The 23,437-nt window shown below is 45.6% G+C and overlaps 1 protein-coding gene across 1 annotated transcript in view; it reads left to right on the top strand.

Annotated features, from left to right (window-relative positions):
- Positions 1 to 23,437, top strand: part of LOC119973445 (reelin-like) — a 415,628-nt gene that overhangs the window by 313,644 nt on the left and 78,547 nt on the right. Inside the window, 4 exon segments of the mRNA XM_038811578.1 lie at positions 7,241 to 7,381; positions 15,609 to 15,786; positions 18,370 to 18,454; positions 23,220 to 23,402. Of these exon segments, the coding sequence (XP_038667506.1) occupies positions 7,241 to 7,381; positions 15,609 to 15,786; positions 18,370 to 18,454; positions 23,220 to 23,402 (587 nt within the window).

Here is a 23,437-nt window from a genome sequence, read left to right as displayed (position 1 = left end):
GGAGGAGTGTTTGGATAGGGGGTCGGGATTGAAGGCGCTAGCAACAGCGCCGCTCCCAACGGCCCCGGAGAAATACTCAGGGAGTCCGGTAGTAAGAGCTTCGTTGAGAATTTGGAAGAAGTTTCGACAGCACTTTGGGTTGAGGCAGGGTCAAGCGAAATGCCGATTCGGTGGAACCATAGATTTGAGCCAGGGAAGTGGGATTGAAATTTTCGGAGATGGGAGGAAAAAGGAACTAGGACACTAGAAGAATTGTTTCTTGGGGGTCGTTTTGCGGGATTGAAGGAGCTGGGAGCTAAGTATGGGCTGGAGCAGGGGGAAAAATTTAGATACATGCATGTTCGAGACTTTGCCAGAAAGGAGATACAGAGCTTCCCAGTAGAGCCGGCTTTGACATTGCTGGAGGAGGTGCTAAGGACAGGGGGACTGGAGGAGGGGGTAATATTGGTGGTTTACGGGACTATTTTGGAGGAGGAGAAGGCACCGCTGGAAGGGATCAAAGCAAAGTGGGAGGAAGAGTTGGGAGAGGGTGGGAGAGGGTATGGAGGAGGGGTTCTGGTGTGAGGTGTTCCGGATGGCGAACGTCTCTAGCTCGTGTGCGAGGTTGGGGCTGATACAGCTGAATGTGGTGTATAGAGCGTACCTTACAAGGGCGAGGATGAGCCGGCTCTTTGAGGGGGTAGAAGATGTGTGTGAACGTTGCGGAGGGGCCCCGCAAACCACGTTCATATGTTTTGGTCCTGTTCAAAGATGGTGGATTACTGGAAGGAGGTGTTTAGGGTAATCTCTAAGCTGGTGCACGTGAAACTGGAACCGGACCCTCGGGAGGCCATATCATAGATTATCATAGAATTTACAGTGCAGAAGGAGGCCATTTGGCCCATCGAGTCTGTACCGGCTCTTGGAAAGAGGCCCCTACCCAAGGTCAACACCTCCACCCTATCCCCATAACCCAGTCACCCCTCCCAACACTATGGGCAATTTTGCACAGTAAGGGCAATTTAACATGGCCAATCCACCTAACCCGCACATCTTTGGACTGTGGGAGGAAACCGGAGCACCCGGAGGAAACCCACGCACACACGGGGAGGATGTGCAGACTCCACACAGACAGTGTCCCAAGCCGGAATCGAACCTGGGAACCTGGAGCTGTGAAGCAATTGTGCTATCCACAATGCTACCGTGCTGCCCGTGTCGGACCAGCCGGGGTTGGAAACGGGCCCCCGACCCTGTGCGCGGAGTTCCCGCCGGCTGCGACCAGGTGTGGACGGCGCCGGCGGGACCCTGCCATTTTAGCGTGGTCGCTCGGCCCATCCCAATCGAGAATCCGCGATCAGCGGCCTGCGACTGGCGCCGCTCCAAACGCGCCGGCGCCAATGATGCCGATTCTCTCCTGTGCCGGCATCGGGGTGGCGTGGCCAATCGCTCTGGGTGGATTTTCAATATTCTTTTTCAAAGTGTTGTCTCGGGTGGGAAACGCAGAGGGCAGCCCACCAACTGCCTTGCCAGCTTTTCCCGCCACAGTTTCAAGCACTTTGGAAAAAAAATAGAAGGAGTTGAGCGTGGAATGAGTTCGCCTCACCTGCAATCCTGCCTCCAGGCAGATCACGGCGCCGTTTTTAAAGGGCAACCCAATCTGAAAAAAAATGTAAAGGATTCTTCCCCGCCTGCTCCATGGAAATCACCCCCCCCCCCCCCCCACACAGACATGGGATCTCCCCCCCCCCCCCCCCCCCCCCCCCCCCACCCAAAGAGCCCCTGCCCACCCCGAATGTCCCCAAAGGAAGCCCCCCCCCACTCCTGGCAGTGCAAGGGTGCTGCCCGGGCATGACCCTCTCCTCCTTGTTATTGGCGGGGGCAGGGACAATATAGAGTGGGGAAATCCCACCAGTGTGGAAGCCGTTTTGGGATTCCCCTTCGATTCTCCACCTCTGCTGCCATTCCCGCCTGCCAAAAACTGGGGGCGGAAAATCTCCCCCCCCCCCCCCCCCCCCCCCCCCCTATTCCAAATAATGAATTCTTGTAACTTCCTCACAAAAGATGTAAGACTAATGGTCTATAATTTCCTGGTTTATCTCTCATCTCCTTAACTAATGAAGTGACATTGACAGTCTTCCAATTCAATGGGACAATTCCTGAGTGTATTTACTTTTACTATTGGAAGACGGGATTCCTACAGTAAAAGCCAATGTGTTCAAGATATTTAAAAGGACATTTGTGTTTCAGGAAACAATTTTTTAATGGTGCTCAATGGGTATAAAAACCACACAGGAAGGTCTTATGTTTGATCCCTGGAGCATATTGAGTTAGTTGATTTTCCATCACCAGCACTATAATTGGCATTAGTATTCCTTGGGTTGAGATCGCAACAGAAATTGTAAGCGTGCCTTTGTGAATATCAGGTAACATAAAAAGGATTAGGCTGAAATGTGATGCACACCATTGCCATCACAAGTAAACAGATTGTGGAAACTCAAGGGAAATAATTTCTGTTTTTGCAGCACAATTGTAAATCCATTTCCCGATGCATTTACAATTTCACTAGAAATAGTGAACAGGAGAAGACTTCCTTCTCTCTATCTAACCTCTGTTACAATCCCAGCTGATGTTACTACTGGACAGTCAGGTCCCTAATGGAACCTGGCTGGATAGATCCTAACTTAGAGACGTGGATGGATAGAGTCACAGGATTGCCAAACTAAAGAACATAACACTTATTAAACAAGAACAGATTGGCTATAATATAAGACTCCTTCACCCCAGCTATACCTTTACAGCTATACACAGATTTGTAAGAATAACACAAGTTACAAAAGTTCTGATACTCTAATGCTCTCAGTAAGTACACAGTGCATGTAAACCAACAGGTGAAATGTGGTCAGACGCACCACTGACACCAAATGACAGGTGCCACCCGATGTGGATTTCTCATCAAGCCCCCCAGATGTTTGTAACACTGAGCCAACTGGACTCACTGGAACTCTGACATTCAGACAGGGGTTTCCAAACTCCACTTTTGAAGAACACGCTTATAACAGCTAATGATATCTCCCATAATAGCGCTTTCTCTCAGATACCTTTACCAAGGACCACATCCAGAATTTCAACCTCTCCTTTTAGTTTTCCGCAGTCTTGGATCGCCATGTGCATTCAAGCTTCCGCACAATCTCTCCAGCCCAGCCTATATTAAGGTGGCACCAACCTTAGGATCCCACGGATTCCTGCCTTCTCGCTAGCTAACTTTAAATGTGCTTTGTGCGGCTTTCTCTTTAATTTAGAGCCCTGTCTCTGCTTTTTGCTTAAATTTCACTGAGCATGACCTTGTTCAGATTCCGATTCTTTGTTCCTTTGACTGAACTATCTTTCTGGGATATTCTTTTATCCCCACTCCCTGTTTTCTGGGATGTTCTCCCTTTCTAGGGTTTGCTTTCTGTATTGTCCTGCCTGCACTGGCAGTTTTTGTGAAATACATCTTACCTCTGTATTGCCTGGTTCAAATGGACTCCAGCTACTTCTGCTTTCCCAGTGTGAAATGAAATGAAAATTGCTTATTGTCACGAGTAGGCTTCAATGAAGTTACTGTGAAAAGCCCCAGTCGCCTGTCCGGGGAGGCTGGTACGGGAATGTGGGCCTCTGGTTACTAAGTAATAGCTTAGTTTTTTAAAAAACCCTATAATTGCTTTTACTTCGTAAAACCTTCATTAAAATGCAGGCAAAGATTAAAACAAAACTAAACTCGGAGACTTGCAGGCACCTTTGTTTAACATGAAGCTAAACTGAAGTGTTAACCCTTTCTTTGCACTCAACTACAGAAACACAAAAATTATACTTTAATATATACCTTATTTCTAACATGCACAATGCAAACATTATTATGATCCCAGACTAGACCCCAACAGTGGCTACGAAACTGGATCAAAACCTCACTATTATATTTTAATTTTATAAGAGTGTGAGGAAAGGATACTTCACTCCAGGAGTAATTGTACAAAGAAATAGGGATATTTATTACTAACACAGTATTAGTAATCACATCCGAAGATGGTTCACAATTACCCCTTAAAAAGTACTACCCAATACAGTGAATATAATACCTTTAATTGCTATCTTTATTCCCACTAAAACAACAAGAAAATAAACCATCTCAGCCCCCAATCGACCTTAAATATCAATGACAGAGTCATATTTTACAGTTATTTTTGAGAAAGATCTCTTGACACTGCTTTAATAATAATCTTTATTAATGTCACAAGTAGGTTTACAATAACACTGCAATGAAGTTACTGTGAAAATCCCCTAGTCGTCACATTCCGGTGCCTGTTTGGGTACACTGAGGGAGAATTCAGAATGTCCAATTCACCTAGCAAGCATGTCTTTTGGGACTTGTGGGAGGAAACCGGAGCACCTGGAGGAAACCCACACAGGCACGGGGAGAACGTGCAGACTGCACACAGACAATGACCCAAGCGGGAATCGAACCCGGGTCCCTGGCGCTCTGAAGCAACAGTGCTAACCACTGTGCTACCATGCCACCCTTTACAGATCTGACTCCAGTCTGAACCCCTGCAGAAACTCTGGCTGAATATCTTCAAATAATGTTTCAACTGGCTTGTGTCAGCTCTCTCTTGTCCTTACGTTTCCCACCTTCTCTCAGGGTGCCAATCAACGAGCCGGTTGTGCTGAGAGACCCGGCCCTACACACATGCCTCTGGGCACCGGACCCAGGCCTCAGACCCCCGCCGGGAATGTGACTTGGATTGGGCACAGTTTGCCTCCCCGATCCCCACACACTCACCCTCTGGTCGCGGGGATGTCCCCAGTTCTGAGGCTCTGCTCCTGGGTGTTTCACTGTTGACTGCTGCCTCTGTGGTGTTGATGCCTCCAGTGTTCGGGCAAAGTGTCCGGGCCTCGCAGTCTGATTGGGATGCCTGGCAGTAACATTCACCTGCAACATTTTTTAAAAATTTGTTCATGGGTCGTGGGCGTCGCTGGGCCAGCAGTTACTGCCCTTCAGTAGTAGCCCTTTGAGGGGGCAGTTAAGAGTCAACTACATCATTGTGGGTCTGGAGTAACATATAGGCCAGACCAGGTAAGGATGACAGATTTCCTTCCCTAAAGGACATGAGTGAAACAGATGGGTTTTTACGATAATTGACAATGGTTTCATGGAACTAAAGTGATCTGCAGCATGTTACCACAGACAGGGCCCTGTCCTGGGGGTGTTCAGTGGGATGAACAGGCAGCACCTGAAGTTACCCCTGGTATGGACATACATAATCCATGGTTTGGCATGTTGGACCCCTAGGCGCTGATCCCCTTACCCCCAGTCCAGAGGCGAACCCCCCCCCCCGCCTGATGACAGCCAACCTCCCCAGGGGTTTCCCCCACGCCCTGAGCACCATGGCAGCAGCCCCAGTGCCCCTGGGCTGATTGCCCGATTTCAAAAATGGCTACTCACCTCCTCCGATCCCCACAGCCGCCATTGCACTAGGTTCATCTTTTTAAAAGGATGTGTTACAGGGAGACCACGTGACCGCTCGCTGGAGAGGCGATTAGATCACGTGGAGCTGTTCGATAGGGGGTCCTTCCTGTTAATGAGATGGATTTTGGCGTTAATTGGTGATCATTGGTTCTCGCCACATCGGGGCAGGATCTGGATCTCGCCAACGGGAGTGGGCTGTTAGATCAGAAACCAATTGGTGCCCGATGCGGTTCCCGATTTCCGTCTCTCTCACAATCTAACCGGCGCGCACAGATTCATGCCTGGCACGACGAGGCCATTAGATCATCCCCAATCCATCACAATACAAATTACTTAAGGTAACTCTATTTCCTAACACCTCGCCGCTGAAGAATGGGCATTCATAAAACTGGGCACAGCAAGAGTTAGCAGCTTCAATGGGGCACTGGGAGAAATATTGGAAACTAAGTAATTTTAAAAAGTAGTTGAAAATTGTGAGCAAACAATCAAATTGTTTAGAAATTCTGAGTTGTGTTCTTCTTCCGGGGAGGCATCGGATATCAAAAGAATGATTGATAAAGCTGAAACTATTTCCCTCATCTGCCGCACATCCTGCTCATCTCCAGTTCTGGCCATGAGTTGTGTCCTGCGAAAGATATCACCCAAGAGTAATTTCATACAAATAGATCATTTTTATTATGAAAATGTCACATATTATTAATTATTTATAGAAAGGTCAACTATACTCAAGAAGCTGTGAAATGCAAAGTTAAAAATAAGGATGGGAAGCGTCTGTTCCAGTTGCAGGCAGAAGCATTTTGGGCATTGGATTTAGATTCAAGTGCAGCCCTCAATCTGTTCAACTTGGATTTACCAAATTAAACAGAAATACACTGGGAATGGGGGAATAATGTTGTGCAAGGGAAGATTGTGGAGTAAATGATAAATGCATGTTTAGAGGACAGGATCCCTCTGGTGGTCTCTGGATCGCCATAGAAACCAAACAGTCAGATCCTTATTTGAATCACTGCCCAAGGCAAGAGTACTAACTTCCGTAATTATATCTCTAGGAGCTGGGAAATTATGCATTTGAACAAGGATTGCAAATGACAGGTGAAAATTGGACAGATGAACCTGTCCCAGATTCCCCCAGAAGATGTTCTGTTTCAGTTGTGATGGTGATGTAATGCTAAACAGTGCATTTTGTTTACAACTGGTGTTGGCCTTCGTTCTTATTGTTCGCTTAGTCATTTTTGTGCAAGAAAAATGGTTCTACCTGAACAGTGCTTGTTTTTAAAATTCATTTACGGGAAGTGGGCATTGCTGGTTGAGCCAGAATTTATTGCCCATCCCTAATTACTCTTGGACTGAATGGCTTGCTAGGCCATGGGCCTAGTCAAGCAGATTGTGGTAGATCTGGAGTTGCATGTAGGCCGGGCCAGGTAAGGACAACAGATTTCCTTCCCTCAAGGACAATAGTGACCCAGTTGGGTTTTTAGGACAGTTTCATGGTGATCATTGGACCTTTAATTCCAGATCTTTATTGAATTCAAATTTCACCGTCTGCAGTGGTGGGATTTGAACCTGGGTCCCCAGAGCATTACTCTGGGTCTCTGGTTTACTAGTCCAGTGACAATGCCACTACACCACCTAGACTCGATTTGGGTTTTATTGCTAATTTTAAATTGTCAATTTTAAAACGACTGCATGTTGATAATGATTTTTCTCACCCCGTATCTATCCATTTGACATTTCTTTACTCTTCCATTTTATAATTAGTTCCCCGAGGACCCGGTTCAGATGGATCCAAGCGGAATACGCTTATGGGACTGCTAACTGGGCTATTGATAATGTGATCCTTGCTTCAGCATGCCCCTGGATGTGTTCTGGTCATGGTATATGTGACATGGGTCACTGTGTGTAAGTATGGAAACATTGATTCTATAATATTGTCACTATTGTAAGCCAATAAAGGTTTTTCAGCTGCTGTCTGCAACCTATTAGAATCCAATCTGATTCAATATCAGGTCTGAAAAGGTTCAGAAATGTTTTCATTATGTCATGTGATCCAAATTTACCTCATTGTCGTAGGAAGGCTGAGGACTGCAACTCCCAGCGTGTTTCACTGGAGCGGGGAACACATGCACAGTTCAGCATTTGTAGTTCTTCGGGCTGAGGACAGGCCCATTGCACCTGCACAAAAAGAAAACAGTACGAAAAGAGGACCATATACCCAGGATCAGTGCACCATAATCGGAAAAGAGAGAGGGGATAGGGGACGTCCCAAAGAGAGAGGGGATAGGGGGAGGTCCCAAAGGGAGAGGGGCAGGGGGAGGTTTCAGTTTAGAAGAAAGAAGTGTACAGCAAGTGGCTCAAGGCAGAAAAAGGACTGCAGATGGCAGACTTTAAGTGGTGGGGACTCTGGAGAAGCATTGGTGATCAAAGAGGGCTCAAGAGAAGTACTGGCAGTTGAAGGATACAGTAGAAGCTTGGTGACTCTGTGGCAAGGGCTGTTGGGGACAAAGGTAACCCTTTGGAGCAATGGCACCCTACTCAGCATGATGAAGAGTTGAATTTGGGCTTGTGAATTGGTGCTTGAGTGTAGAGTCGGTAATCCAGGAGAACAGAGGCTCGGGAGATGACATTACAAGTCTGCGAGATGAGCAGTCGTTGAGGCAGTTTAAGTTGTAGCAACTTTTGGAGAGAATTACAAGGGGAGATCTTCGAAGGTGAGGACTGGACTAGCACATGAGAGAGACAGAGGGCGGAATTCTCCCACCCCGCCCTCGAAGCGGTTTGTTGGCAGGCGGAAGTGGAGAATCTAGCGGAAGCCAAAAGTCAGAAACCCACCAGCGTAAAATCACGATGCGATTCTGCCAATGGTGGGTCGCACTTCCTGCTGGGCTGGCGACGTGAAAGCCATTTCCATGCATTTGCCTCTCATGAATGTTCATTCAAACAGCTGCCCACTGGTCTTCCCATCTTGAGTCATGCCAGCTTGAAATTACTCCAGTCTAAAACCTGATTGCCAAAGAGTGGTGTGCACAAGGTGGTCCTCAGTTTGCAAGAGACTTCGAGGTAGGTGAGTGCAACAAAGCCTTTCTGCCATAGTGCTGCACTGCTCCTGATGCTCTGTTCACCACTCTGCCAGGGCAGGCCAGTTCCTGTCCTCCATCTTGGTCTTCCTGGGTAGCACCGTACTGCTGGACTCATGGACCCTGCAGTGTCACTGTCTCTGATCAGTACTGCATCTGGGGTTGGGAATGACACCCCCCTCCGGTTCTGCATACCAGTGTCCGCAGCACTGTACTGCAACTAAGGTCCAAAGTTCAACCAGGGGTGTAGTGCGAGCGATCTGGGGGCTGGCCTGATGAAAGAAAGAGGGCAATGTGGAAAGAGAGCTGTGCACAGAGTGTGGTGGATGGGTGGGGGGGTGGGGGGGGGGGGGGAGGCCGAGGGCTCATGATGGCAAGCAGAGGGCAAGAGGTTGGATGAAGAAGATGTTGTGAGACCCTGCTTTTACCACCTGTGTTGGCACTTTGGCAAAAAATGATAAAATTGCGTCAATCATGATTGACTGAAAATGAAACTGTTTGTTTTTAAAAGAAAATGATATATGGTTACAATTTTTGTTCAGGGCGTTTTAACCTTCTGAATTACATTTGCTCATGAGAACAATCGGGGTATGTTTCACTTTTGCCAGTTGTCATGCGAGAGTACCTTTAAGAAATGGGTGTTTATCAAATAGCTGTAGTGGATGTTGTTTTGTTATGCTCTTGACGTAGCATAAGCTGCTTCCTTGACAAAGGAAGGTTCAGACTTGGAGATAGCTTTAACACATTTATTAAACTGTTAACCATTCTCCTACTTGGATTCGACTCTGGTGTTAATCCTGCTATAGCTACTCAGACTGACGAACCAGTCTGCTACAATCCACGTGGTGGGTGTGATGTGTTTCAATCAACCCTGTATGCACTCACTAAGGTTCTCCACTGGAAAGAGCTAGATCATGTGTGCTGTGCCTTATATATGGGTTGGTGTAATGCCCTGCTGTGGTAGTGTCACCTCTGTGTGTATCGTGAATGCCCATTGGTTGTGCCCTATCTTACTGACCTATTGGTTGACTGTCTGTATCTCATGATGTCTCTGGTGTGATGTCTCTGGTGATCTCTCTAGTGTATATCTAGTCTTAGTGTATTTGCATTAACCCCTTGTGTATTTACAATGTCCTGGTGTATCTGCATTAGCCCCTTGTATATTTACAGTGATGCAAAGCACCACAGATGTACTTTTAAGAAATGGGTGTTTATCAAATAGCTATAGTGAATGTACCTTTAAGAAATGGGTGTTAATCAAATAGCTGCAGTGATGTCAGAGCGTGGGTGGAGCTGGGCTGTCTGTCTGCTTTTGCTTTCGTTTTTGAGCTGGCAGCTACAGTGTGTGTTTTGTTTCGTTTTCAGAGTTGGAGCTGCATCCAGCCAAACAAGGTGTAATTTTGATCTCTCTGCATGAAAAAAATGTCTTCAGATCACTTGCTAATTTAAAAGTGATAACTGCTCTCAGTAGAGAATTTAAATCTGCTGTCTTTGTTAAAGAGGGTATTTGTCTTATGGATGTTGCTAGGAAAGATTAAGGGTTACTTATAGAGTACTGTATTCTTTGGGGAGAGTATTTGAGTTGATAGTTACTAAGATGTTTACTGTGAGTTTATAAAATGTTAACTGAATTCATAGAATAAACATTTTTGTTTTAAAAGTACTTTAGATCTCTGTTGCATCACACCTGTAAAGTGGGCCCTTGTGCTCCCCATAACCAAAATCTATTAAAAATTGTGGGTCAGGTGAATTCCATGATATACTTTTGGGTTCTCTAAACCCTGGCCCGTAATACAAAATTAGTAAGCTGATAACGGATTAGCTGCTCGTTTGTATACCTCTTCCAAGAAAGATTTATACATGAGAATTGCCATCTAAATGTTATGCACAAAAAACCCAACAAGATGACATAACTATTGGCTGATAAGTTAAAAGGGTTAATAACTAACAGTTCACGTATAATTTTCCATTCAGTAAGTTCACTTAGTTCAGTTGCCTCACAGGATTCTGACGGGTTTATTATTAAAAAGGATATTAGGATAAGTTTTACATTTACCAAGTTTGCTTCCTTAGATAAATAGCAAGGCAGAAAAACTCAAAGGAACCAGGAGCAGCAGCTGCCCTGGAGCTCGATGCTTTCAGTTCCTGAAGGCTTTATGAAGACTGAATGATTGAGTGCTTTTGAGAACAGAATGAATAAAAGACAGACTTTTAATTGGTGTTTTCCTGGGAGCAAGTCTCACTTCATCTTTGTTAAAGTGTCAGGAGAGGCAATGGCAGGTATAACAAAGTGCATTCTTCAAACCCAGGGGCATACTGTGTGGCTGGAATATAATGGTGGAGGAAAAATACATAACCCTCTTTGCTATCTATGTGATATCTACGTTTTAAAAAAAAAAAAAAATTTTTATTCAAATTTTTCAACAACAAACTCTCTCCCAACAGTAAAGTAAACAAGGTATAGAACTAAACAGAAAAATAATTCCCCCCAGTACAAAGCGACAAATTAATAACTTAATAACAATACAAAAAAGAAGAAAATAGCAAACACACTGTTGCAAAAACAAACCCCCCTTCCAAAACCCCTCCAACGCCGGACATGCCCAAAACATGTGGGTGTGGTTCACCGGGCCTCCCGAATACCTCCCGCACATGTCTTCCCCTCCAAAGAACCGGCTCATCCTGGCCCCAGTCATGTGCGCCCTATGCAGCACCTTCAGCTGAATTAAGCTGAGCCGTGCGCAAGAAGAGGACGAGTTCACCCTCCCCAGGGCATTCGCCCACGTCCCATCGTCGATCTCTGCCCCTAGCTCCTCCTCCCACTTCGCTTTCAGCTCTTCCACCGAGGCCTCCTCCTCTTCCTGATTCTCCGTTTTGGAGCCTAAGTTCTTCTGCCAGACCTGAATTGATTTAAGATCGCCTTGTGGCTGTAAAGCGGGATGCAATTCAGTGTTTCCCGGCGTGCAAATTTATGCAAGGCATGGAATACGCGGGATTCCCAGGGAATCCCACAATCGGGCCACCATCTTGAGCGGGCCACCGCGCCCCTCCCCCCCCTGCAAATCAGCCCCCCCCCCCCAACCACAAATCTACCTTGCCCCCTCCACCCAGCCACACAGCAGCACCCGATCCCTGGATTGCTTGAGTGCCACCTCCAACACCAAATATGCGGTGAACCACCCCTCCGACCCCACCCTCTCCGGAGGCCCCCTATAACAGGGAAATCCTCAGAGATTACTGAAATTGGGGGGGGGGGGGCTCCCCACGGGAACCCCTTCATAGACCCCCCCCCTCCCACACACAGAACCCAGACTCTTCCTCTAGAAAACTAGTCTGGAGGCTAGTGAGCAGTCGCCATCTGCAGCTTTGACCCTTTCAGGCTTCAGTGGCCTAAGTGATGAAACTCCAATGTTTGTAAACATTAGCCACATCAAAGAGAGATAAGTGCAGTGAAATCACACGCTTGAGTGAATGAAATGCACTGAGTGCTTGGAATGTACTTCCATCTCAGGTTCATGATTACTGAAACAACAAATGATCCGCATCCACATGATTCCCAACTACAGGGACTGGGGAATCACAGAAGGCCAGAGAGTGGGGCGCTGGGCCCACTAAATAGATGCAAATGAGTCATTAAGACCCATTTGCATTTATTTACATCCCCTGCCAGCAGGCATCATAGAACAGTACAGCACAGAACAGCCCCTTCGGCCCTTGATGTTGTGCCGAGCAATGATCACCCTACTCAAACCCAGGTATCCACCCTATACCCGTAACCCAACAACCCCCCCCCCCCCCCAACCTTACTTTTTTAGGACACTACGGGCAATTTAGCATGGCCAATCCACCTAACCTGCACATCTTTGGACTGTGGGAGGAAACCGGAGCACCCGGAGGAAACCCACGCACACACGGGGAGGACGTGCAGACTCCGCACAGACAGTGACCCAGCTGGGAATCGAACCTGGGACCCTGGAGCTGTGAAGCATTTAAGCTAACCACCATACTACCGTGCTGCATCGTGGACCTCTTTCACATTGCCAGCGGGGAGTTGATAGCTGTAAAACCATTTGCAGCTTTGACCCATTCATACCCTTTGAGGCTTCAGTGACCTAAGTGGTGAAACTCCAATGTTTGTAAATATTAGCCACATCAAAGAGAGTTAAGTGCAGTGAAATCACACACTTGAATGAATGAAATGCACTTAGTTCAGATCGGCACCGGGCACTGATCCTGATTTTCCCCCAACACCCGATTCTCCGTCCCATTGAGTAACGCATTCCAGATGTCCCGGGATGGAGAATCTGGCCCATTGTCTCTCCACTACGCCTTGTATCAGTGTTCCCATTGATTCCCGGAAAGGAGAGTCCTATGGCAGCTAGCAAATTCTGAGCTGTCCCAGGAAATTGAAAGTGAATCCTAACCTTAATAACCTGGAAGCTGATGCACAGGTTACTGACTATTCTGTCACCCACTGCCATAAGCACATTAGCCCGTGCTTTTGTGGAGGAGGGGGTATCAACCGATCTCCAGTCGCATTTAGTCCAGGACTTTTTCAGATTCCAGTGAAACTGCAATACTCTTGAGTAAATGTCTGCAGCCAGGAAATAAACCTCCCTGATGTGGCTGCAAATAAGTGCTGTCAGTTGCTGCACATCCTTGGAGAATGACTTCACAACTTGCATGTACGTATGATGCAGACTTATTTTCTAGTAATAACCCTTGAGTTCAGTTTGAAGCCATTGCTGCATTCTCCTCAACTTCTGCTAAGAAGAAGTTATATCCTTAACACCAACCCCTTCCTCGATCTCCCTCACACTCTGTGAATCCAAATCAACTCATGTATGGAATTTCCGGGGGCCAAGTATGGTTTAGCACCTCTTTCACAACAGCTGCTTCATTGAGTAAGACTGTGGGCCATCAATCTGACTAAAGATTGAATTTCTTAACCGGATTTCGGACTGGAGTTTGACAGTGAATAATCCTCAGGAGCCACTACTCCACCACCTCGTGGTCTGATGCTCTGCTGGAAGTGATGTGGGAGCAGGTTAGGAGTCTGCCCAAATACAGATGGCTGTGCTTTAATGGAATTAAAATGATGGGAATATTTCATTCCACATGCTCCCTATCATCTGTGCCGGAGTAGTGCTGGACACTTGAAACACTTGTGCATTCCAGGTACCAGTGGGAGGTTTAAAGATTAAAGGGCCTAATGGCCTTCTGTTTACCAGCCACTCTATTTTGTAATATGGGTTGCCTCAGTCGTTCTACACCAGCTAACAGGCTGGCTCCCAAGATTTGCTTTGCTGCTGTGAAAGAGAAATATTAATGAATTGGAGACTGGAAGGTACTGTCCAAACAAGTGTTGGAAATGGATTTGATAGTAACTATCAAAATGGAATTGGATATGTCCTTTGTAAAGTTGTGATATAAAGTAGTTGTTTGCCTCGGTGGAACAAGCAGGGGAGTGGAAGTGATAGACACAAGTAGGATGTTCCCGATGGTGGGGGTGTCCAGGACCAGGGGCCGGTCACAGTCTGAGGATACAGGGTAGACCGTTTAGGACAGCGATGAAGAGAGGTCTCTTCAGCTAGAGCGGGGTCGGCCTGTGGAATTTGCTACCACAGAAAGTAGTTGAGACCAAAACATTTTCAAGAAGCAGTTAGATACAGCATTTGGGGCAAAGGGGATCAAAGGATATGGGGGGAAGGCAGGGTCAGGCTATTGAGTTGGATGATCAGCCATGATCATAATGAATGGTGAAGCAGGCTCGAAGGGCTGAATGTCCTCCTCATGCTCTGATTTTCTATGTTTTAGTTCAATAGCTCTTTCTAAGAGGCAGCACAGGCAAACTGAACCCGAATGGGCTTTTTCTAGGAAGTAAGGTTTTATTTAGACTGTTATTCTGTGAGTAGGATGATTTTGCATATGTGCAGGGTTATATACATTGGCTCATGGGAGAAAAGCAGTGACACCGACTTGATGAACACAGTGACCTATTTGTAAGTTCTCCAACTTGAAGTGAAGGACTAAGCACAATAGTGCCGGTCAGCAAGAGGTTGAGAAGAAGATTTCAAGATTTGTCAATTTGAAAAGAAAACCAATTCTTAGCGAATGGGCATTCAGAGGACGTTGTCCTTGAGACACTGATGGTGGTAGTGGGCTTTCTTCCTGACCCGCTGCTGTCCATGTGCCGAAGATACTCTCGCAGTGCTGTTACGTAGAGAACTTCAGGATTTCGACCCAATGGCAGTGAAGGAAGAGTAACATATATTTGGGTTGGGATGGCGTGTGACTTGCAGGTGGTAGTGTTCCCACACATCTGCTGCCCTTGTCCTTCAAGGTGATGGAGGTTGCAGGCTTGGGAGATGCTGTCAAAGAAACCGTGACAGATTACTGCAGCACCCTGTGGTACACGGTGCTTCAATGGTGGAGGCGGTGAAGGATCGAGCACCGATCAAGTAGACTGCTTTGTCCTGGATGCTGGCGAACCTCTCGTATGCTGGTTGGAGCTGCACTCCTCCAGACAAGTTGAAAGTTTTCAATCACGCTCCTGACTTGTGCCGCATAGATGGTGGAGAAGCTTTGGGAAGTCAGGAAGTAGGCCACTCACAACTGAATATTCAAGCTCTGACCTGCTTGATGGTTCCAGGCTTATGTGTTGAAATTCTGTAGATCATGTGGAATGCAATGTCAGGTGAGTGGAACTGACTGGCTGGTTATTTGCTAGCTTCAGAGTTAATAGGATTCCAGCTGTTCAGAAGATCTATTTTGATTTAAATTATTTATCACTTAATGGTGTGTGGGGGAAAGAGTTTCTGTTTGTTGACGGCAGCATTTAGTCTGGGTAAAGAACTGTAACACCAGAGAACATTTTTGATCTTTGGGGTGTTTGTATGTGAATCGAATAATCTCCCACATTGTGCAGCTAAAAAGTGAAGTTTGGCTATTATATTTGCTACACTGAATCTTTTCACTTTGGGTTGCATGTTCCACCTCAAGCTTTCAGTATTTCACTGCATTTACTGATGGGCCTTTCACTTTACTTTCAGGTGTGACAGCGGCTTTGGAGGACGTAACTGTGTGCCCTTTCATCCATTGCCGTCAATTCTCAAAGATGACTTCAATGAAAAACCACACCCTGACCTATGGCCTGAGGTTCTTGGAGCAGAGCGAGGGAACCTGGATGGGGAAATCATCAAATCTGGAACAGCACTGGTCTTTAAAGGGGTTAGCAATTTGTTATTGATTCATTCACATTGATTGAATTTGTTTAAACAAAGAAACAGGCCTAAATATGTGTTGACGATGAGGCCTTACATAGAAATTTGTGGCCGTGATTTCATGGTGTGAAAGCATGGCTCATTCCTAGAAGCCCATTATTGTGACCTTGGCCTGTGTACATGAAATGAAAATCGCTTATTGTCACGAGTAGGCTTCAATGAAGTTACTGTGAAAAGCCCCTAGTCGCCACATTCCGGCGCCTGTTCAGGGAGGCTGTTACGGGAATCGAACCATGCTGCTGGCCTGCTTGGTCTGCTTTCAAAGCCAGCGATTTAGCCCTGTGCTAAGTGCTAAGCTCTGCCAGTACAATAGTTTCAACCTTTTAATCTGCAGTGATAGGTTTCCCCAGAATTGTTTTTCTCAAGCCTTGTTGCCAATATCATTTAAATCGTAGCACATCATGCTAACGTTATTTACCACTTAAGCCCCTCCCATTATCAGGAGAGCCGGATTTTGCACAGCAAGATGCTAGGGAGAACTGAGACTGCTGTACTTCCATTTACATTCTGCATCCACATCGATCCTCTTCAGAACCCTGATACCTTATCCCCTCACTTCTATGTCTAAGCTGAGTATTACCCTGTGGCAACTCCTCATCTGTACTGCCTGTATCAATGCAATGAATCTAGCTGGACTGGTGGGTGTAGGTGAGAGAGTGGAGAACATGCAGCTGGCTGTCACAGATGTTCTCCTTGCTCTATTTCTCTCTGGGTGGAACCTTCCGGGCCTCGTGGAGGCAGACCTAAAGCCGATTCAGAAATTGGGGTGTTGGCACCCTGACACCTTCCCGCCTCTGGGCGATCTTGCTAAAGACCTAAAGCAGGACGTTAAAAGCATCAAACCTCTTCACGTTTAATTTAAATTTTCAGATGGCAAAATGAATGATTTTGATTGGTTTAAGATAGAAGCTAAAATAAAGATAAACAAGCTTTACAAATATTTCTATTTAAAAATACGTGGAAATTTCCTATCGTTCTGAAGAAATTTGACACTCCACATATATAAAATTAGCTTTGCAGGACCAGTGAATGTGTTTAGCAGCAATTATGAAGTTAGCATGCTGTTAAAAATCCAGTTACACCTCATCCGCAAAGTATACTTTTTCAAGGGTTTGTACAGCAAGAATAACAGCTGAGGGTGAATTTTCTCTATCAATTCATGGATTTCCCATTAATTGCAATCTGGGGGGTGGGGGGGAACCTCAACAGCTCATCCTCTGAAAAAGCACAGAATCAGCGATAGCAATTTCCGGATTTCCACATTATTCTGCGCATGTATGGACTCAAGAAAATGTTGTCAGTTTTCGATGGAACAATGACAGTGAACATTGACAGTTTCACTATCATTATCACCACAAAATCCAGGCCATTAATGCGTCTCAAAACAGCGGGAAGTTGCTCCGGTGGAGCCATCAAAAGAAAGTTACCCTCCTCACACACGAATAAACACGAATTGCCTGTCAACGTTATTGCATAATTTTAAATAAATGTATATCTTGTGCAGTTCAGTATACTGAACTGATTTGAACCCAATTGGATTTATTTCTGTATATCAGCATACTGCCTCACAGCAGTGTTTACCAGACAGCTGTCTATATCTGCATTTTACTTCACCTTATGACAGAGGCTTTTGTGAACACAACCCTTTACTCTCAGACCTGTTAACTTCATCCAACGAGACCCAAACAGGTCTAAATTTCATTGTAATTTGCACCAATGATCCAAAGTCACCTGGAAAAGAAAACTGAATTTTATACTCTCAAGATGCCAACCAGTCTGCAATGTCAGCTCTCACTCGAATGTAAAGTTAAGCTGTTATTTTATCTGCTCTGTTTCTGCTGATTTTCCTCTTTAAAAAAACTCTCTCAAAAGATTATTTTTCATTTGCAGCTTTTTGCCCCTTACCAGTACAAAAAGCCATTGTTCACATTGGAATGATATCCTTTTGGTAGATCCGAACAGTGGTGTCATTTTGTACTAATCCATGCCATGTATCTGCCCCAAAAGGCATAAGACACAATCACCCTTTTAAGACTTGTGGTCTGATGTGAAATAATTAAACTGCCTCGATGCACTCAACAATGGTGCCTATAGTATTGCTATAAATAATACCTCATTTATCATCGTGCTTTTGACCATAAGTAGAAGGCAGTGACAATAACATGAAAACGAAGTATAATCCTTCGTGGGTTGCAGTAACATTTCTGCCAAGAGTTATATTTAAAAGGTAGTAAAGTTACTTTTTGTTTGTTTAATTGGTACACAGCAGACACATTGCATTAATACTCTTAACACACTGCACTGTGTTTTATTGGACCCATCTGAGAGTCAGTTTCCTCCAACATAGCTGAGTTTATTAAAATCTCTGTTCTCGTCCAATTATTAGTAGTTTTTATGAAAATAACGATACATTCTCAAGCTCATTTCTTAATTGCACTTTGTTGAAATGCCATCAGCAACTTGTCTGCTCTTTGTACTATGTATATTCTCACTGGTTCAGCCCACTCACTTACCTCTTTGTTTCCTGCAGGAGGGTCTGAGGATGCTGGTTTCCAGGGACCTGGAATGCACAAACACTCTGTACATTCAGTTCTCATTCAAGTTCATAGCAAAAGGTGTGTTCCTTTTCTTTTCCCCAGTAACGAATATTGAAAAAAAATCCCACGTAGTGATTCCACATAGAGATCTGAATTTTTACTCCCAAAGGTAAAGTCCCCTGGCTTGTTGCACCCATCCAAAAAAAGTGCCCCACATGGGGTACTTTAGGGCAGCACGGTAGCATGGTGGTTAGCATAAATGCTTTTAAGCTCCAGGGTCCCAGGTTCGGTTCCCGGCTGGGTCACTGTCTGTGCGGAGTCTGCACGTCCTCCCCGTGTGTGCGTGGGTTTCCTCCGGGTGCTCCGGTTTCCTCCCACAGTCCAAAGATGTGCGGGTTAGGTGGATTGGCCATGCTAAATTGCCCGTAGTGTCCTAAAAAGTAAGGTTAAGGCGCGGGGGGGGGGGGGGGGGGGGGGGGGGGGGGGGGGGTTGTTGGGTTACGGGTATAGGGTGGATACGTGGGTTTGAGTAGGGTGATCATTGCTCGGCACATCATCGAGGGCCGAAGGGCCTGTTCTGTGCTGTACTGTTCTATGTTCTATGGCGAGATCTTTGTTTGGAGGATGGGGTAGGACAGGTGGAGTGTGCCGCTCCAGGATGCAGATCTGGTGCAGCCACAAGGGCTGCCAAGTGCCATGGTGGGCTGGGCTTGGTCCCCTGGAGCTTCCCACTTCTTTTCTTACATGTTAAGTCCTTTTCGGCCCCACCGCCCACCCACTCTCCTTTCCCATACATGCTGACCCATTCCCCCCATTCGACCCCATGGCCCCATAAAGACCCTTTGCAAACTTAGTGCCAACCCATGACCCGCCATTATTGGCTTATACCAACAAACAGCTATTGAAACTTCAAAGACATTTTTTTCAATCGACAGACACGAGCAGGCAGTTTTCCTTTTCAACTTTAAAGAACAGGCTATTTGATATTTAAATGACTTGACAGCTTTACAGATCTACAGACATTATCAACACTTCATGAGCATTTACGTCTACTCTAAAAAATGGGGTCTGTTTGAAATCAGCACTAAGTTCAGTTGGCCCAGCTGAGTTCAAGTTTACCATGTCTGTGAGTCATGTCCCACCCCCATTCCCCCTTCTACCCCCTCACTCTCCCCCGGGCCCCCCAGTGAAAATGGGATCTGTCAGAAATGTGGGTGGCACTGGACTCGAGTCCCATTTTTAAATATCTTGGGAGCCTCCATGACTCTGAAAATCCAGGTCACAGCGTGTGTTGGTTGGAACATTTTCATTTTATGTTGCAAAGATAACAACAAGAACAATGGCAAATGTTCTAAAATATGCACAACAACATCTCATTGAAACATATAGGATTGCGAGGGGGATTGACCAGGTCAATGCAGAGAGGATGTTTCTCCTCAGGGGAGAGTCCAGGATCAGAGGGCAAAGTCTCAGAATAAAGGGGTGCCAATTTAAGACTTAGATGAGGAGGAATTTCTTCCCTCGGAGGTTGTGAGTCTTTGGAACCCTTTGCCACAGAGAGTTGTGAGGATAGTGTCCTTGTGTATGTTTGAGGCTGAGTTAGATAGATTGTTGATCAGAAAGGGAATCAAAGGTTACGGGGAAAGGGCAGGAAAGTGGACATGGGGAATCAGCCATGAACCTACTGAATGGCAGAGCAGGCTTGAGGGCCGAATGGCCTACTCCATTCCCTTATTTCTTATGGTCTTATGTATAATAAATGCACGAAATGGAGCAGTAATTGTGGAATATTTTCAGTAGATCAGTGAATACCTGAAAGGGAAAGACAGGTTTATGCTTTGAGTGGGACCCTTCACCAATTCTGGTTGCCGCTGTAACTAAGGAAAGTTGAAAGATTCCACTCTAAAGAGTATTTTCCACAACAATTTCTGTCCTGTCCTAAAGCCATTGACAGTTTGCAAGGCTAATGTGGCCTTGGCACATGTTTCATTCCTGTACCTCACCTAATTGTCTATCTTCCATGTGGGACCATACAATATTACATTAATCAATTGTGGATGGCATTGCAGACATGCCCAAAGGCTCCATTCATAGCATCATAGATGAATCAGGAATAGCAATACCAGCTGATTTCACCTCCCCCCATCTCCCAGGCCATAATATCCAATCTGTGATGCAATGGCACAGGGGGCTGGTGCTTATGTAGTATCAGAAAGGTAGGATGAGATTTTGCATTCTTGATCCCTTACCCAACGAGGTTCTGAGCTGGGGATGACAGAGAGGCATTGAGCAAGAATCAGGTGTTGCCTCATAGGGATGTTGAGGCAGAGAATGGCGGCTCACTCCAGTCTGATTCTCTGCATATCCTCGTGTCTTGATCAAGGTGAGCATTGATAGCACATTCCTATGGCCGTTCGCTAAGGCATAGTAAAAGGTAACCTCAAAGAGGGTGAAGAGCAAAAGTTAGAGCTTCCATGAGCGTACTGAGCACATATGGCTATGAATAAAAGAAAATGCCCAACAGCATCCTCTGCAGTAATAGCAGGAGACATCTGTGAGCATCCAGGAAAATCTGTAAATATTGAAACACTTCTAGTGACAAGCAAGTTTAAAATGACAGAAGGATCATTTCAGCTGATAAAAAATTCAGCATTTGAACTACTGAGTGGGTGTATTTATGATAACACAAGGACACTGTTCATATTATTAGGCCTTAAGAGAAAAGAAAGCACTCGTCTTGAATGCATGTTTGACAGTAAGTTAATTAGTGGATGTTTTTTGCCTCTGGTTAGAAGGAATACTACCTCAAGGATTGTACAAAAAGATTTTAATTACATGTATCAACTTGGTCTTTAGCCAGCCACATCAATGGTGGATTGTTTGCTATTCTATGTTTGCATAAGAAGATCAAACAGAAATTCTAATATTTGTGCGATTTCTAGATGCTGAATCCAGAATTGGAGAAAAGTATTATGTCTGTGTCTATTGCCATTAAATTCCATTTGCAATTTGAAACGTTTAGCACATTTCCATCAGTTTCTAGTTGTACTTAATAATCTGAATTTAATCAATCTTTTGCCCGTTTTGTTGTATTTTGGCTGGCTTTTGATTTCTCCCTCTCCTGCCATGCACACGGATGTTTTGATGATTTACTGGTGGGAAAACGCTTATTCTTGGCTCAACCTTTCTCCTTTGCTGTAGTCTAGTTCAGAAAAGCACTACATAGGAAATTGCACAACCCTCACTTGGAGGAACTTGGAGATGTGACTGTCCAGGTCTTAGAATTGTTAGCCTGGTATCTTGACAGGCAACATCTCTAATAGGGTAGAGTGAGTAGGGGAAAACTGTCAGCTTTAGATCCTGTTTGCTCTATCCAGGACTGATATATGAGCAAGTTATTCCATCTGATTGGGTTGAAATTTACATTGGTTGGAGACAGGGAAGTTCTTTGCATTTCATGATGCATGTGACAAGATTATCATAGAATTATCATAGAATTTACAGTGCAGAAGGAGGCCACTCGGCCCATCGAGTCTGCACCGGCTCTTGGAAAGAGCACCCTACCTGAGGTCAACACCTCCACCCTATCCCCAGAACCCAGTAACCCCACCCAACACTAACGGCAATTTTGGACACTTAAGGGCAATTTATCATGGCCAATCCACCTAACCTGCACATCTTTGGACTGTGGGAGGAAACTGGAGCACCCGGAGGAAACCCACGCACACACGGGGAGGATGTGCAGACTCCGCACAGACAGTGACCCAAGCCGGAATCGAACCTGGGACCCTGGAGCTGTGAAGCAATTGTGCTCTCCACAATGCTACCGTGCTGCCCTGCACTGCAGTAACTCGCCCTGGTCCCTTAACTAGCACCTTCAAAACCCACAACACTACCATCTAGAAGGACAAGAGCAGCGGATACCTGGGAACCCCACCACCTGGAGGTTCCCCTTCACGTCACTCACCACTCACCACCCCGACTTGGAAATGTATCTCCGTTTGTTCACTGTCGCTGGGATCAAAATCCTGGAACTCCCTCCCTAACAGCATTGTGGGTGTACCTACACTTCAGGGACTACAGCGGTTCAAGAAGGCAGCACATCATAACCTTCTTTTTTTAAAAAAATATTTAGAGCACCCAATTATCTCTTTTCCAATTAGGAGGTAACTTTTAACATGGCCAATCCACCTAACCTGCACATCTTTGGGTTGTGGGGGTGTAATCCACACAGACACGGGGAGAATGTACAAACTCCACATGGACAGTGAACCCGGGGCCGGGATCGAACATGGGCCCTGAGGGCCATAGGCAGCAGTGCTAACCACTGTGCCGCCGCATCCCAACCTTCTGTAGGGCAACTCGGGATGGGCAATAAATGCTGGCCTAACCAGCGACGCTCACATCCCATAAATTAGTTTTTGAAAAACAAGCCCATCAAGGTATCTAAAGGCATTTGCTGACGGCGTGAAGTGGTAGGATTCTAGAATTTGTCTAAAGACATGAAATATGCCCTTCTCATTAAACTACTTGGGTTCATACCAAGAGTTATGCAAATAGTGTGATGGAAGGGGTGAGTTGGTCAGGTCTGGTTGGCGTGTCAAAAGCCAATCTCCTGCATTTGCAAATTACACATGTGACAAGCAGCCTCAGCTCTCATTAGAATTTCTAAATAGGAGAACTACTGACATCGTGTGACATGCAAACTAAAATTAAGCACAAGGTTTTTTAAAGTGAAATTCATTTCGTTTTGTCATATTTTGCAAGTAGTCTTATTACTAAATGTGTCTTTGAATTATTTTGATGACAATTTTATTGTTCCCATTCCTGTGTTTTGACTCAGGTGCCCCCGACCGGTCACATTCCGTTCTCCTGCAGTATTCCATCAACGGTGGCATTACCTGGCATTTGATGGATGAATTCTACTTCCCTCAGACGACAGAAGTCCTATTTATTAATGTCCCCTTACCACACACAGCTCAGACCAATGCAACTCGATTCCGCCTCTGGCAACCCCACAATGAAGGTAAAAAGTTGGAGTTATGTTTAGATTTCTGCCAT

The sequence above is a fragment of the Scyliorhinus canicula genome, chromosome 11 (assembly GCF_902713615.1).
Source record: "Scyliorhinus canicula chromosome 11, sScyCan1.1, whole genome shotgun sequence".
Classification (NCBI taxonomy): Eukaryota; Metazoa; Chordata; class Chondrichthyes; order Carcharhiniformes; family Scyliorhinidae; genus Scyliorhinus; species Scyliorhinus canicula.
The sequence above is the reverse complement of the archived record's forward strand: the minus strand, read 5'-3'. Positions and strand labels throughout refer to the sequence as shown.